This window comes from Corylus avellana, chromosome 2 (genome assembly GCF_965113065.1).
Source record: "Corylus avellana chromosome 2, dhCorAvel1.hap1.2, whole genome shotgun sequence".
Lineage (NCBI taxonomy): Eukaryota > Viridiplantae > Streptophyta > Magnoliopsida > Fagales > Betulaceae > Corylus > Corylus avellana.
In genome coordinates, this window is record NC_142491.1 from 46,706,939 (window position 1) to 46,722,778 (window position 15,840).

At 37.8% G+C, this 15,840-nt stretch overlaps 2 protein-coding genes across 2 annotated transcripts; one reads left to right on the forward strand and one right to left on the reverse strand.

Annotated features, from left to right (window-relative positions):
• Positions 1–79: 79 nt before the first annotated feature.
• On the forward strand, positions 80–3,847 carry RCAR3 (regulatory components of ABA receptor 3). Its single transcript, XM_059578148.2, has 3 exons — positions 80–457; positions 1,984–2,199; positions 3,127–3,847. The coding sequence occupies exons 1-3, from the start codon at positions 314–316 to the stop codon at positions 3,343–3,345; spliced, it is 579 nt and encodes a 192-aa protein (XP_059434131.1). The 5' UTR covers positions 80–313; the 3' UTR covers positions 3,346–3,847.
• An 817-nt stretch (positions 3,848–4,664) lies between these two features.
• On the reverse strand, positions 4,665–15,840 carry FTSH11 (FTSH protease 11). The gene is made up of 17 exons (XM_059589590.2): positions 14,877–15,840; positions 13,873–14,026; positions 12,765–12,857; positions 12,485–12,570; positions 12,233–12,356; positions 11,736–11,855; positions 11,208–11,258; positions 10,374–10,435; positions 8,757–8,814; positions 8,440–8,565; positions 8,287–8,367; positions 7,706–7,835; positions 6,820–6,968; positions 6,155–6,436; positions 5,758–5,847; positions 5,623–5,676; positions 4,665–5,157 (listed from the first exon to the last, which is right to left on the reverse strand). Exons 1-17 carry the CDS (start codon positions 15,635–15,637, stop codon positions 5,002–5,004), a joined length of 2,577 nt encoding a protein of 858 aa, XP_059445573.2. The 5' UTR covers positions 15,638–15,840; the 3' UTR covers positions 4,665–5,001.

Consider the following 15,840-nt stretch of genomic DNA (forward strand, 5'->3'; position numbering starts at 1 on the left):
TTTTTTTTTTTTTAATATAAAATGAAAACAAAAAATATTATTGGCAATTGTTTATTTTATATTTCAGATAATAATAGGGAGGCTTGAGGTAGGTCTGCTATGGCGGTGTGAGTCTCATTCACGCTCCTCCTCTTCTTCTTCGTCTTCTTTATTGGACCTTTATATATCTCTTAGAAGCTCTTGTCGGAGGTCCTCGTCCGCCGGCGATCGGAGCTCCGTTTTCCGGCCGAGCGAGTCGATCTTTTGTGATGCTGTTTTGAGAGTGAGAGAAGCTAAGCCGTGTTTGGTTAAATATTTTTGTGGAGTGATCAAGATGAATGGGAATAGTAATGGGATTGGAAATGGCGGATTCAGCGCCGCGGAGTCGGAGTACATTCGGAGGCACCATCGCCATGAGCCCGGTGAGAACCAGTGTAGCTCCGCGCTTGTCAAGCACATCAAAGCCCCTGTTCCCCTCGTAATCTCTCTTCCTCTCTCTCTCTCTCTCTCTCTCCACACGCACACGCACACCCATATATGTATATATATATATGTATATGCAGATATATATGTAAGTCAGTAAGTGTGTTTAGATATAGGGGTATATGTGTGTGTGCGTGTATATTGTGTATGTTTTTCTGGTTAGATTGGAGGATTGGCATGGAGGTTGAGTTGTATGAGGAATTTGGAGGATCGGTGATTGAATTTGTGATTTTTGAAGTTCGTTTTTTTTGGGGGGGGTGGGGGGGGCGGTGGAGGTTTGGTAATTTTTGTAATGGTTGACCGAGATTTTTGAGAGTGGTGGATCTCGATCTGTGATGTCCCTCGATTGCGTTTCTTGATGTTTCGACCTGATTTTGGTGGTTCTTTTGAGTTCGACCGATCATTTGGACTCGTTCTTTGAATTTGATTGTTCTTTTGAGAAAATCAAGGGAAGAGTTTCCTAGTTTCTAAAAGATGGCGAACTTAAAAGCTGCTTAAAACTGTATTAGGCACAGTTTCTTGGCCTACAAAGATTGGTAAATCTGCTAAAAAGTGTTGATTTCTTTTCTTTTTCTTAACGAATTGAAACAGTTTTGTTGGCCTTAATTGAAGCTTTAGAATGGAAAATCTGAGTTTCATTATTTGAACGTGTTTCTGTAATTTATTTCTTGCTTTTTAGGGTTTTGTAACTCTAAAATTCTTCGGTTTTTGATTGACTGGCTTAGTATCTTTAGGTTACCCAAATTATTGTAATGGGCTGCAATGGGTTATTTGGAAAGTTTTGCTAAAGGTTCTGTTTGGTTGCTGAGGATATATGTATAAAAAGAAAACAATTAGTCTTGAAATTTCAAATACTGAGGACATGTAGAAATGTGAACCTCCTAGTTCAATTAACCTATTACAACTATCTGTCTAAGTTAGGTTTTGCATCTTTTGTCAAGAACACATGCATAAAGCTCTGTTTTCGGGTCTTAAAATTTATTCTGCTTTCTCTTCAACCAAATATTGAGTTAAGGTGTGTTTGATAGATTCTTTCAGGAAATAAATTAATTCACCCAAACCCTGACTGCTTAAGTTGTGTTTGGCCCCATGATTTCGCAGGCTAAAATTGCATTTTTAAACAAAATCTCAGAAAGTGTCTTGTTTGGGAGTGCATATGAAAAAAATAGCAGTTTTGAAAACATAAAAAATCAATGTTTTCAAACTGCAGGCAAGGTGATGCGTTTTTAAAAACAGATGATATTAAAGGTCGAACTGTGTTTTTAAAATGAAATGCCTGTGTTTTTAAAAATTACATTCTCATCAACTATGTTTTGAAATTGCTATTTTTCAAACCACAAAATCAAATGGACACCAAGAAGGGTATGTATAAAAGAGAATATTGATATCGATATTTTTCTGATGAAGAAACGAGTTTTGTTCATAGAGCTTGAATGCTATTTTTTTTGTGGAAACTTGATGGTTGGAATGTTGTTGCATGGTGTTCTTATTCCGTTTCTGACATTTGCTTTGTTTCACCAGGTATGGTCCTTGGTGAGAAGATTCGATCAGCCACAGAAATACAAACCATTTGTCAGCAGGTGTGTTGCACAGGGGAACCTTGAGATTGGGAGTCTCAGAGAAGTTGATGTTAAATCTGGGCTTCCTGCCACTACAAGTACAGAAAGATTGGAACTTCTTGATGATGATGAGCATATACTCAGCATGAGGATAGTTGGAGGGGATCATAGACTTAGGGTATGGAATCTCTTTATTTTTCTGATTTAACCCCTTATTCACCTTTTTTTCCCAACAATAAAATAAAATATGATCTTTGTATTCACGTACTATATAAGTCCCCATTCCAACCTTTCTTTTTGGCACTGTCTGAATTCAGTGGAATTTTCTGGTTATCAGCATTTCTGTTTTACATCATTTTGGGTCCTCTTCTTGTGGTAATTTTTCCAACATGCAGTTGACTCAGGTGTTATATACAGCATTTTCATTTTGTCCATTTATTTGATCCCACTTGAAGAGAGTTCTAGATACTTAACGAATTTGGACTACTGCGATACAAATCAAGCCCTTGTATTCTTATGATTGATTAGAGGTATATAAAACGAGTAGTTGGGAAGATTTTAATTCATCTGGTTAGTTTTAAAAAGGTTTGGGCAGTTGAGAAAATTTCTAATTATGAAAATTCAGTATAGTTCTACCGATGATCATACCAGCTTCTGAGTTAGGATCAAGAAATTTCCATGGCTTGTTGTTTTTCTAAAGTATGATCCTGCTACATAAAGAGGTCATGTTTTTTCCAGTTAAAGTTAAATTGGGCCTGAATTTGGATTTTCCAGGGCCTTCAGGCCGATTTGTGCACGTGCGTTTCATATTCTCTGGAAAAATGAAGGAAGTTGCTCCAGCTGGCCAGAGTAGACCTCTGTCCAAGTTTCAAATCTTATTTTTATATTAATATGTTTCTTGGTTTCTTAGTTGCATCTGTACTGATATCTGTCTAGAATTCAAGCATTTTGATCAAATCCAGGGCCTTGAAGTTTCTATGCAGGATTTTAGTTGGATAAGTTAGACCCAGTTTGCTTTCTTGCTAGATCTTTTAGTTCTTTTGTTATTATGCAATATGCCTAAAGGTGGTCAACCTGTTACCCTTTCTTTGGTTGGTTCTTTCAGAACTACTCGTCAATCATTTCCCTCCATCCGGAGAGCATTGAAGGAAGACCAGGAACTCTGGTGATCGAGTCGTTTGTTGTAGATGTGCCTGACGGGAACACGAAGGATGAGACTTGCTACTTTGTTCAGGCCTTGATCAGGTGCAATCTCAAATCACTTGCTGATGTATCAGAGCGGCGTGCAGTGCAGGATCGAACTGAACCCATTGATCGGATCTGAAAGTTGGGGTTGGGGATGTGGCGGAGGCTTGGACTGCCATGGATGAAGCTTCCGAGGCTTTCGTATCTCGGAGTCTTTGGAGACAGACTGGCAATTGTACTAGTTCCATCAATACATACTCGCTCACCTTCCTCTTGTTTGCTACGTTTTCTTCCTTTCAAAAGTATATTCGGATTTCCTATCTTTAGTAGGTCAACAACCACAGCTTTTATATGAGTTCTAAAACTGTTCATGAATGAAAAAAGTTTTGAAAAAAGGTGGGAAAGAAGATGGTTCGGGTTCTTCTCTGTGTTCTCCAGGGTTGTCCGGCAGTGGTATGCTTTTATGGTTGTATATATGCGCTGGAAAGAGATGGTGTTTGTATATTTGGTTTTATGCAGAAGTAGTGGTTTCTGGTTGCATTTAATGGAATTCTGGCGAAAAGATGACAGTGATCAAGATAGAGTCTCCTGTAATTGCTATTTATTAGTACCATATTTATCTGTATTTAAATGTTTGTCCATCATATATGTTCAAAAGATGGTTGGGGGGAAGTAAGGGTTTTAATCTTGACATGGTAAAACTGCAGGAAATATGTTTGTGCGTTAAGGTGCTGCTGAAAGGTTTTCCACCAATCATGCGGAGATCTTTGCAATCTTGTTTCCTAGCCGAAAACAACTGCTGCTACTGCTGCTGCTGCTTCTTAGGAGAAATTCTAGTCATTCTGCAATTATATTCATTTCCACATGATTTACAACAACTTATCCACCATTTCATGTTCCCTCCCTGTTAAAGGTGTTTTATTGTGGTTGTGGTTATATATATATATATATATATATATATATATGCTGCTCTGGCACCTAGATAGGACTTATGGGAATTCGAGAATAATTAGGGTGCCTGAACTCCATCTTTTAACATACTTTGGTAGGAGATCGGTTATTGTGAGTGAAGGTCATTGATTCATTCGATTCTCCTCCCCCGTTCTAAAAAGTTTTTGTTTGGGGGGTGTCAGCTTTAACATATAAAGTTTGAAGAAATGTAGAGTAATATAACAAGTGAAATTGGCACATGTAATACTATTACAATGGGGTCATTGGCAAGTCCTTTCCCGACTCGGGAAGGTTACTTCAAAGTTATTATGTCTTGGAATCGGAATCTCGTGTCTGAATTAGACTGCAAGACGTGCTGCGGGACCCCCTCTCTCTCTCTCTCTCTCCCCAGTTGTAAGGGATCTAATTCAATTAGAATGCCATCAATGTTCCTGGTTAGTTAGTGAGAGCTTTTCAACCATTGTACCTTGATCTTAGTGCCATACAAATGGAAAGATTAGACCACACTGAGCAGAAAACTCTTTAAAGAGTGAAAAGAGCCTATATTCTCACATAAATGTATTTTTTCCTTCAAAATTCCACCCAAAAGGGGGCAAAAGTTGAAACAATACAGGATTCCTCGAATAATACATGACTGTTTGTTATAGCAGAGGCCAGATCTTTGCTTCAGAGATGCTTCAGGGGCATGAATGAATAGACTGACTTGCATTAACACACACTGTAATGGGAGGAGCGGGGAATTGCAACTTGCAAGTAGTATAAATAATCATCTGTGGTGCTTTAAAAATATACTGTACAGAGCCTCCTCCCCCTACAGTTTCAGACAAGAAAAAGGAGCCAACTTCTAAACCAATACAAGGTCCCCATCTTCTTGTTGTTCTTCTTGTTGCTCGGGCAGCCGTCCTTCACGGAAAGGATGAAGAGTGCGCTTTATTTCTTCAGCACTAAGTGTTTCATACTCTAAAAGTGCACTTGCCAGTGCATGTAATGCCTTCTCATGCTGAATCAAGTGTAGAAACAAAAGTTAGCCACTACTAGAATTTTCCATATTTCAAGCACCAAAGAGTTAAATGCAAAGGATAAACCTAGTCTACAAGGTTCCTAGGTTTGAAACTCATTTGGAATTCCAAATTCAAAAAACAACGTGCTAAATGCATATATCTGCACATTCTTTTTTTAATTATTTTGTATTGCTATGACTTATATATATATATATATATATATATATATATATCCAGACCTTTATTGTATTTGTATGTCTAACAATGTGTTTAAGAATTTTTCTTGATTTGTTATACTGAGATCGAGCTTCACATCCAAAAATACCTCTATTCCACTTAATAATTTTCAAGTACCATTATACTGTTAAAAACATATATTGTCATTTTTACTTCCCCCCCCTCCTCTTTTTCTATTTTCTACGAAAATTGGGAACCTAAAAGCTAAAGAAATCTAATGAACAAACCTTCTTTAGCAAGGCTTTTACGCGATCATATGCTTCTCTTAGGAGTTTTACCACCTGCACAACCAATAAGAGAAATCAATAGAAGAAAATATACGTATATCTTTATTAAATCCCAAGAAGATTTCAGAACCATACTTCCGCATCAATACGTGATTGCATTTCTGAGCTTGGCCGCTCTTTGATGTGAACTGGACCAATTGCATCACTCATCCCACAATTCGATACCTAACATAGGAAAGATGCATACAGCACTAAGTGATTGAAAAGCAGGATTCTCATGTTTAAAACAAACATAGAGGTCCAAGTAACAACATATTTTGATTTATTCTCATTTCCACAATCCCACACGTAAGTTGCAGGGAATTGAAAAGACAATAAACTCTAGTATAAATACCATTAGTATAGAACAGGAACTACTTTAACTATATTTATAATGGGAAACTTTTATTGGTTCCATATAATATTGGAAACGATCCCCAATTCCTGGATAATGTAGATTGTTCATGGCATTAAAATGGAAATTATAATATACCATATAGTGGGCTAGCTCTGTAGCTGTGTGAAGATCACTACTCGCTCCTGTTGTGACATGATCCTGACCAAAGATGAGTTCTTCTGCAACTCTTCCTCCCATACAAACATCAAGACGGGCTAATAACTGCTTCTTGCTAATTGATGTCTCATCATTTGAAGGAAGCTGGGTGACCATTCCTAAAGCAGATCCACGTGGCATAATAGTTGCCTTGTGTATTGGATGTGCGCCCTCTGTATTGAAGGCAACAATCGCATGGCCACTCTCATGGTATGCAGTGAGCTGAAAGAAATGTAAGGAATGTCAGGAAGTATTCCGTGCATATTCGGATTCTAAATAGATAATCCCTAGAAAACTGTAAGAGTTTATTGTCCTGCAGATGCAATTCTCTACTTTGCGTGCTGCATGCAGACATCAAGGACCAAAGAAAAAAAGTATTGCTCCCAGACAAGATCTCTGGCCAAAAGTCAGCATTGGATCCTGACCACCTATCTATTCACTTCTTTGAGCATCATTCCACACTTTTGCAATATATGATGTTCTGGAGATATTTCTATATCTGGACCTCAACATGGTTCTCTAGGCATAACGAGTTGAACTTCAACCATATAAGCCAAAGGTTCAAACCCTACCATGGATTGTCTCATAAGATGATATGCATATACCTTCTTTGACTCTTCTGATACAAACATTGTTCTCCGCTCTGTACCCATAATAATCCTGTCCTTTGCAAATTCCAGCTGAGAAGCTGTTAGCTTTTCTGCACCTTCAACAGCAGCTTTGATGGCAGCAATATTAACCAAGTTTGCAAGATCTGATAAAGAAAACAAAAAGTGGGGAAGGGCAGGAAAATTGGAGTATTTCATGAGGAAAAAAAAAAAAAAAAAACTGTTTCATGAACTAACATTTAATAGAATAAAAAACTGACAATTTACTCCTTCCATTAAAAACTGATACATCGTTAATACCACGTAATCATTTTGCCATGTCACAAGGCTATGTAAGTTCCACATGTTAAAAAAAAAAAAATACAAAAATAAAAAGAAGAATTGAGAGGGGGGTAGGTTGGGAGTGGTGGCCATACCACACCCCAGGTGAGGGGGGGTGGCTGAGCCATCCCAAGATGGGGAGGTGGTCCGACCACCCCCTCTTAGTATTTTCAAGGGATGGGCTGACCACCCCTCTTGCTACTCCAAGTCACCCCTCACAATGTGGGTGGGATGATTTGAGCCACCCCAGGGGGCTTTTGGCCACCCCCTCACTTGAGAGGCAAGTTCGGCCATCCCTAAGGGGGCTTTTAGGGTGGCTCGGCTACCCCTTAACCTCACACCCCTTAATTTTTCTTGCATATTTTCTTAAATATAATAAAAATTATTTAATCACAGCAGTACTTATATGACCCTATGACATGGCAAACTCATTACGTGACATTGATGGGGCGAAATACGTAAAGAATGAATTGTTGATCTTAGAAACTCAGAATAAATTGAAATCTTGCAAAAACCCAGGAAATTCGACCAAATTCCCTTAATAGAATGGCGGGAAACTCACCTGCCCCATTGAATCCTGGTGTACCACGAGCAATTGCTTTAACATCTACATTGTCAGCCAATGGTTTATCCTGTAGATAGAGCTCCAATATCTCTTGACGACCTCGTACATCTGGATTTGGAACAACAATCTAAAACATCTTTATTTGTTAATGGTCTCTCTTTTTGACATACAGAAAAAGGGACAAACTTTATGGAACTATCAAAAACAAAATCAAACGTCAATCTTGAATGCTAATCCAAAAAGAATTAATTTAGTCCAGATACTAGAGTTAACTGGTGGCAAATCTAAAAGGTCAAAAGGATCAGTGAAGAATTTACACATCCAAGAAAAAATTTGACCTAGATAATATAGCAGGATATTGACAACTGATATTTCTTGTTCTCAAGATTTAGGGACTGATATGACCACAAAAACCACAAGCGTGAAGCAAATGTCTAGGACAGAAATATCTTCTCAGAAGGGAAAAAACAAGTCCATTAGTCGTTAGCCAGTGACAATTGATAAAAAAAATGGCCCAATTTTCAAAACTCAAAATAATACCAAAATATAACATGGTAGTCCATAGAGAAAGAACTTACATGCCTATCAAATCTACCAGGCCTTGTTAAAGCTGGATCAAGAATATCAGGCAAGTTTGTTGCAGCCATTAATATTATTCCCTACAGAAAAATGTCAAAATTATTCAGAAACGCAGGAAGAAACTCATCATATTTCAACATGTTTAGATGTACCTCATTCTGTTCAAAGCCATCCATTTCAACGAGCAGTTGATGCAATGTTTTCTTTGTATGGCCTTCCCATTGTTTTCTTGTGGATCCAACAGCATCTATTTCATCGATGAAAATTATACAAGGAGCCTATGAGGGAAAACAACACAAAATTGTGACATAGGGTCATTGGCTACCTTTGAAATGAAAATAGACATATTTATCTTCATTTACATATCAGGGTTTCTGGTTGTTTATAAAATCAACAGCTCCCCCCCCCCCCACACACCCACACCCATGCATGCATACATCAGTCACCAGAAAACTCAAAAACAACAAACCTTTTTCTTAGCAGCTTGGAATAAGGACCTTACGCGCCGGGCACCAACACCAACAAACCTGCCATATACATGTAGTATGAAATTAGCATCCCAACATCTAAACCATCATTCAAGTGATTCCAAGAACTGAGCAATATCAGTTTATTCCAACGGATACCCACAGGACTCCACCCCTCAGATGAATAGTTTAATGTAAAAAGACAAATATCCAAACCAGTACATCACAGTAGAATATAGATATAACAGATTATTAATACTACTTCAGTTTCCAGCACAATCTTTCCAATACCAAAAGAAAGTTGAAAGGGAAACTTAATGGCCAAAAGAGTTTACTGGTATCGCAAGAGGGTTTGTAAGCCAGAGCAACAGAGTCTGAGCACAAAACAAAAAAAGAAAAAGAGGTTATCATATAGATTTAAAGTCATCCCTTTCACAAGTAAGACTTTAGAAGGAGCATGTGACTGTGGCCCAATCATGATCGCACTCAAGAGTAACACAGGGCTAAAACCATATTTCATATTTCGGGTCTGCAAACAACAATAGGCAGAAAAGAAGATGTACAGTCCCCTTATGGTGCTAAGAGGGACATGTATTACACAGATGGAATTTTCAAAGTGCCACAAAGATGAAGAGAAGCTGGAATTTTTTATGTGCCACAAAGATTAAGAGAAACTGGAATTTTTTATGTGCCCCAAAGATGAAGAGAAGCAAATATCCCTTCCAGTGCAAATGAGAGATTTACTCAGAAAGGGCCAAGATTCTATAAGAAATAAAGAGAGAGGAGAGGACCAACCAAAAAAAAGGCAGGAATGCTCTTGTGGACAGCAGTGACTTGTGCAGGAGAAAGTGAGATTCAACCAATAAAACCCCCCCCTTCTTTAAATTACTCAAACAAAGAAGGCATATCCATGGAAAAGGGCATCATGATTCATCCTAGAAGACAAATAAACTACAAAAGAAGGAAAACAGGGAAGGAAAATAGGAAATCTATTGCCCCATCAACTGAGTAGCCACAGACATTAGTTTTCATCAAAATAAATAAAGAACACAAGGTGATACAAGCGCTAAGTGAACAATTCCATTATCTCATAAACTGCGCCAAGATTTGTTAAATACAAATAAAAGTGGTAAAAGTGTGTTTTATAAACTGGTGGTTTATAATATACTAAAGAAACCAATTTATTGCATCTAAACATAATCCAATGATATCTCCCCACTGATCCAGTTCTTGATCCGAACAGACTGTAACACATCAGGCCTGATCATTCAACCAACAAGGAATATCTCTCTTGAGTCGGCAGTAACAGCATTGGCACAAAGTTAATTCATGTGACTGGTCTAGCTATGATGAGAGTGACTCTAAAATGTTTAGAGTTGAAGCAAAAGAAAATATCATGAGCGGTAGTGATGACCGATATATATATATACCTCAACTAGATCCCCAGGACACCGTGAACAACCGATATATATATTGAATCAATAAAAGGAGATACAACTATTTGTCGCATCTTATCCCCAAAGAAAAAGTAGTATTATAAATTAAAGATACAGTGAAAATACATCAACATGTGTAGTATCTTAAGTTATCCAATTTTGGGACAGTGAAAAATGGCTTACATTTCCTCAAATTCAGATCCTGCTCTATAGAAAAAAGGTACCCCAGCTTCTCCAGCAATAGCCTTCATGGTTCCAGAGAAGTTAAACAGTTATCAGGAAAAATTACAAAACATCACTAGATTGGATTAAAAGCATTAATATCAGGAAATGTGAACATCTCTTGCACATAAAAGAACAAGCATGCAAATAGAAGATGTCATGCAAGCAGAATACACATGCAAATTCAATATAAATGATTGTGAACTCATCATCATAAACTAAAGAAAGACTGGTAACCATTCAACTTAAGGTGACATGCAGAGCCTTCCTCTGCATCAACAGGCATCAACAATCTCCCATTCAGTATAAGTCCATATATATAAGATTGATGCAGATACCATTACAGCAAGGGAATGAGACTACTAATTTGGTTTAAGAAGGAAGCAAATTAGAGTGCTCGCTTTTAACACACCATTTGGAACCCCCCACAAACCCAACACCCCCCCCCCCCCCCCCACTTCTTATCCTAAAAGAAATTTTTATGGCTATAGACATCTGCAAAAGACTGTCTGCTTACATTTGCAGCATTCTAAATTCCCTTTTTCTTTTGTTGATAAGTCAAAAACAATTAGTGTCATTGAATAACATATGGATAAAGTCTTACACTCAAACCAATAACATCAAACATCTTATCAACATGTTTCCCTGCAAACAGTAAGACAACTTTTAGACAAGATTCCAAGGATTGTGCTGTGACCCGTAACAGCAGCAGCACTTCAGTTCATCTACAGATGGAACAAAGCTCCATGACAGAATAAAACACCATTTGCAGGAATATACAAAAAAACACCTTACCTTGGCAAGCAGAGTTTTTCCAGTTCCAGGTGCTCCTGTCAAAAGAATTCCCTGCAAATAAGTATGTGTCAGGCTCCATAATATAGAAATAACCAAACACAGAGGCAAAAAATCCAAATTACAAATAGATGAAATCAGTACGACATCATCACTCAGCGCATACCATTAAAAAAAAGCACAAGAAAAGCCATGACAACAACAATTATCATTAAATATGGGGAACAACCAATCTAGAGGATGACTTTGAAATCTAACCAAGAAGGTTGAAGTCATTTAATCTCATAAGCATGCCATACTCTAGTGCTTAAAAAATTTCATGCTTAACTAATAAAACCATAATCTATGTTATACATATGCACTACATGATCCGTTAAAGCAGAATAACATGGTACATTTCATACACAACAAGCAACACGTGAAGCCTTTTAATGAGCATGCTGATATCTGTAAAATATCAAGCACAATATGTATATAAAAGGAATTTCAAGGAAGATCTTAGTAATCCATATAAAAATATCTGGATCGAACCTTTGGCAGCTTTCCCCCAAGGCGAGTGAATTTAGATGGGTTTTTTAGATACTCCACTACTTCCTCAAGCTCCTGCTTTGCATCATCACAACCTTTGACATCCTTAAATGTTTTAACATTCTGCGAGAAAAGAAAAAATTTAGTCGGGAAGATTACACAGTATGCTTCAAATCAACATCTGGTACATGTAAAAGATGGAACTCTCAAATTTATTGGAAACTCCCACAAAATAGTCCAATTTATTCTACCTATCCACTGGCTGCTAGGGAAACATAGTCCAAACCCCTCTATGGAAACAGAGGTGGATACCCAACCTCTAAGAAAAAACAAAAATAGCTATTTCTAGCAACTTCTTAAAAGGTGCCAATACTTTTTCTTTTTTTTCATTAAGTAATCGACTAATATCATTAAAAGCGTAAAGCACCCTTAAGTACACATGAAGAACTTGGGCATTAAAAGGTCACCAATACTGAGAGCATCAAATACCAAATGTCTACCTTCTCTGGCATAACATCTCTATTTAACTCCTTTGGGGCATAGGAAGAACTTGGGCCAACGCCTGATGTTCCTATCCCACCCAAGCTCCCTATGTACTTTTGAAGTGCAGCAGCACCCATCAACCTAAAAAAACAAAATCATGCTGTGAGTACAACTCAGGGATACAGGCAAGCATTATAGAGCATGTAAACACGTGTATGGGGAAGTGGAAGAGGGGCGGGGGGAGAGAAAGAGGAACAGAATGTTAATACCACACTAATCCAACAGCTACAGTAAACAAGATAGTTGAGATCAGCTCTTGCGCGAATCGTGATTTGTTTGAAACTTTCTGTTCAACCTAATAGAAAAACCAATCTTATTAGGTTGTACTTTTGGGGAAAAGAAAAAAACAACGGACAAAAAGTATCTACATAGAAAGCAAAGGAAAAATTTTAATCTTGCACCATACAATCAAAGTTTATGCCAAAAGCAGACAATTTTGACATGCTTCTGCCAATATATATGGCACAAACATTTTGTATTAAAACTCACCATCACAACATGCAAAGGTTGCTTCTCAGATATGCCAGGGTTCAGAAAGGGCTCATCTGAGTTACCTGATGCACGCTGCTTCAACTCTTGCAACTACATACACAAAATTAACCATCGGTTAAATAAAACTAACACATCAAAAATTAACATGAAAATGGGATAAAGGGGAGTGAGATTAGGCAACATGGAAGTGTTAAAAGAATGTAAAAGTATCAGCCCAAAAATGATGCGAAGCTGAATAACTTGACAGGACTGCAGCTGTTGTTTTACTCCTTCTTGTTCTTATGAAGAAAATCGTTCAATTAGCAAAAAAAGAAACCATGGCGATGACTTTCAAACTTGAAATATTGATAGAAACTGATAACTTAAAAAAGAATGACTGCTATATGGAATATTTCAACAAAAGACAATCATATGGTGGGTTTTGTAAAAGAAAAGCGTGACAGGTTTAATTAACAATAGGGTTTCAACTAAATATCCATTTGATGAATGTCACCAATATCCATCTGGTATGAGAGAGCAAGCAAAACAAGTAAAGTTTTCCAATCATGATAGGCTTGCATCCATGGTTGGTATTGAGCCATTCAACACTTTTCATTATCTTCTTTCTTAATAATACACTGTTTGGCTATATGTTACATCAAAGACATCACATATTTAAAACATAAAATGACTGAATGCCATGTCGCAAACTCTTGAATTGTTTTTCAAGCAACTACTCGTGTTGACTGTTGAGCATAGCACTTTGGTAAGATAAGCGTGATAGAAAGGTGAATTTCTTAGATAACAGTAAGGGATATTCAATCTCCTTTTTTTTTTTTTGTAGAACTCATGAGATATACCAACCCATTGCTTCCACACACACACGAATTTCCAGACTGGTCCAAATGCATTTTATTATCTATTACAAGGTGTTGGTTGATTTAAAGTCATACCATAGATATGGACATTTAGAAGAACATAAGATAAGATAAAAAGTTAAAAACAACCAAAGACAACAGTCTAGAACCAATTAAGTACCAAAATGTCCAAAACATGACAATGGGAATGTTAGACCAAGGGTAATCAAATACATGCAGCTGGTGAGGAGAAGAACGGGCTTAATTACCAATGTAGGAAGACTAGAAGGCTTCCCAGTCTCCTCATCTGGAAGATATTCAGCAATAGCATTGGTGACTACAAGAGCTCGAAGATATTCGGCAACTCCTCTACTGTCTACTGCATGATCCCTTTGTTCAAATCGTTTGATGACAGATTCTGGACTGAAAAATGTGAAAAAAAAAATTGCAAACGGTTTTTTCTTACTCGAATAAAAAAAAAATGGTACAAAATAAAATAAAAAAACAAATGCCCTTGTATTCCTGCTTGGAACTATCATTAAACATCCACTGATTCTGACCTTGTCTCACTTCCCAACAAAGAAGAAATGTAGTTGATTTCTTTATATATAGAAACATACATGAATATATGTATGCTTGTGTGTATTTATGCATTTTTGTGTATATATATATGGGTTGGGTTCAAGTAACTCTTCGCGATCTAGTACGTTTGAATTACATGTCCTCTATATGCTTGCTGTGCATACTGAATTTGACATTAATCTTATACCAACTTATAAGTTAAAATATTAAATAAAATCATAATCTTGACCATTTTTTTAGATGAGGCAGTTCTTAATTTCCAATTATCCTGATATTTGGCAAGCTTGTTGGGCATGTAGATGTCATATAATCTAACAGGGGGTTAGTAAAATATTGATCCTATGATAAGTTATTACGTGGTGTAACATTGTAAAAGACTACGTGTCTGTTAAAGGTGTTATAGTCTTCATCATTTCTCTTTTCCTCCATATTCTTAGCAACAAAGTACAACAGAAACATAGAAAGGCTTACAATATAAAATTAACATTTCGACTCCCACACTTGCTATAAATTTGCTCAGCAGACACCAACGCAACTATATGCTGTACTTGGACTAAATCTTCCATTCCCCATAAAAGAAAACAAGAAGAAACATAAACTTCACAAACCACAACTCCATTCCCTTCCATTATTTTCCAGCAGCCAATCAGATGATAACACATTAAAAGAGCACAAAACTGAATCACCTAACCTGTGCTTATTGAGCTCGGCCAGCAGAGCACTCTGTTTCGCCACGTCTTTCGGGTTCGCATCAGCCTCCGCAATCAACCTCTCCAACCTCTTTTCCTGCCTCCAAAAGGGCCACCAACTCAACCATTCCCACTCCAACACCTTCTCAAATCCTTTTTTCACCCTTACCCACATCCCCATCAAGAACACCATCAAAGGTATCCTGTTCTTTATCTCGCTCAAATTCCCACTCTTTCCGTCACTTTCACTCAAATTCTCACCCTTTCCGTCACTTTCTTTCACTTCCCCACTCCTTCCCTCACTACCCACTTCCCCATTCCCTAACCCCACCTCCCCAAACTCACTCTTCACCTCAATCTCCGAACTCCCACCGCCCAATTCATCAACTTTCGAGGCTCCAAATTCGGAAACCGTACTATTCCCGTTGAAACTCGAACTCCCACCATCAAAATCCTTGAAGTTCAAATCTTTGGAATCGGAAACCGGATTCGTTTCGGAAAAATCCAATCTTTCGGAATCGAAACCAGCATTTTCGGGGCGTAATGTGCAAGGAACCGATAGAGTCCGGCGACAGAATCGTGATACATGGAAAGTTGAGGAAGTGAACGTAGAGAGAGAGAGGGGATTGAAAGAGAGAGAAGAAGAAAAAGAATAAGAACAGCGAGGAAGATGAAAACGTTTGGAAGAAGAAGAAGAAGAAGAAGAAGAAGAGAGTGAAAACGAGGGTTTGCAGAGAAGAAACGCTTGCAGAGTAGTGGTCATTGTTGGTGGGGATTAGCACAGAATCGCTCTGTTTCAGCTGCACTCTCCCTCGCCGAGTGAGAGAGGGAGAGAGATTGAGAGCCACAGAGACTTTTGGGTCAGAGAGAGAGAGCCTTATCTTTGGGATTGAAATTGGCGCCGGCTTTGGTTGTGATGGAATCACTGTTGTAAAGTCTTAAACTCCTCAGGATGTGATTGTTTTG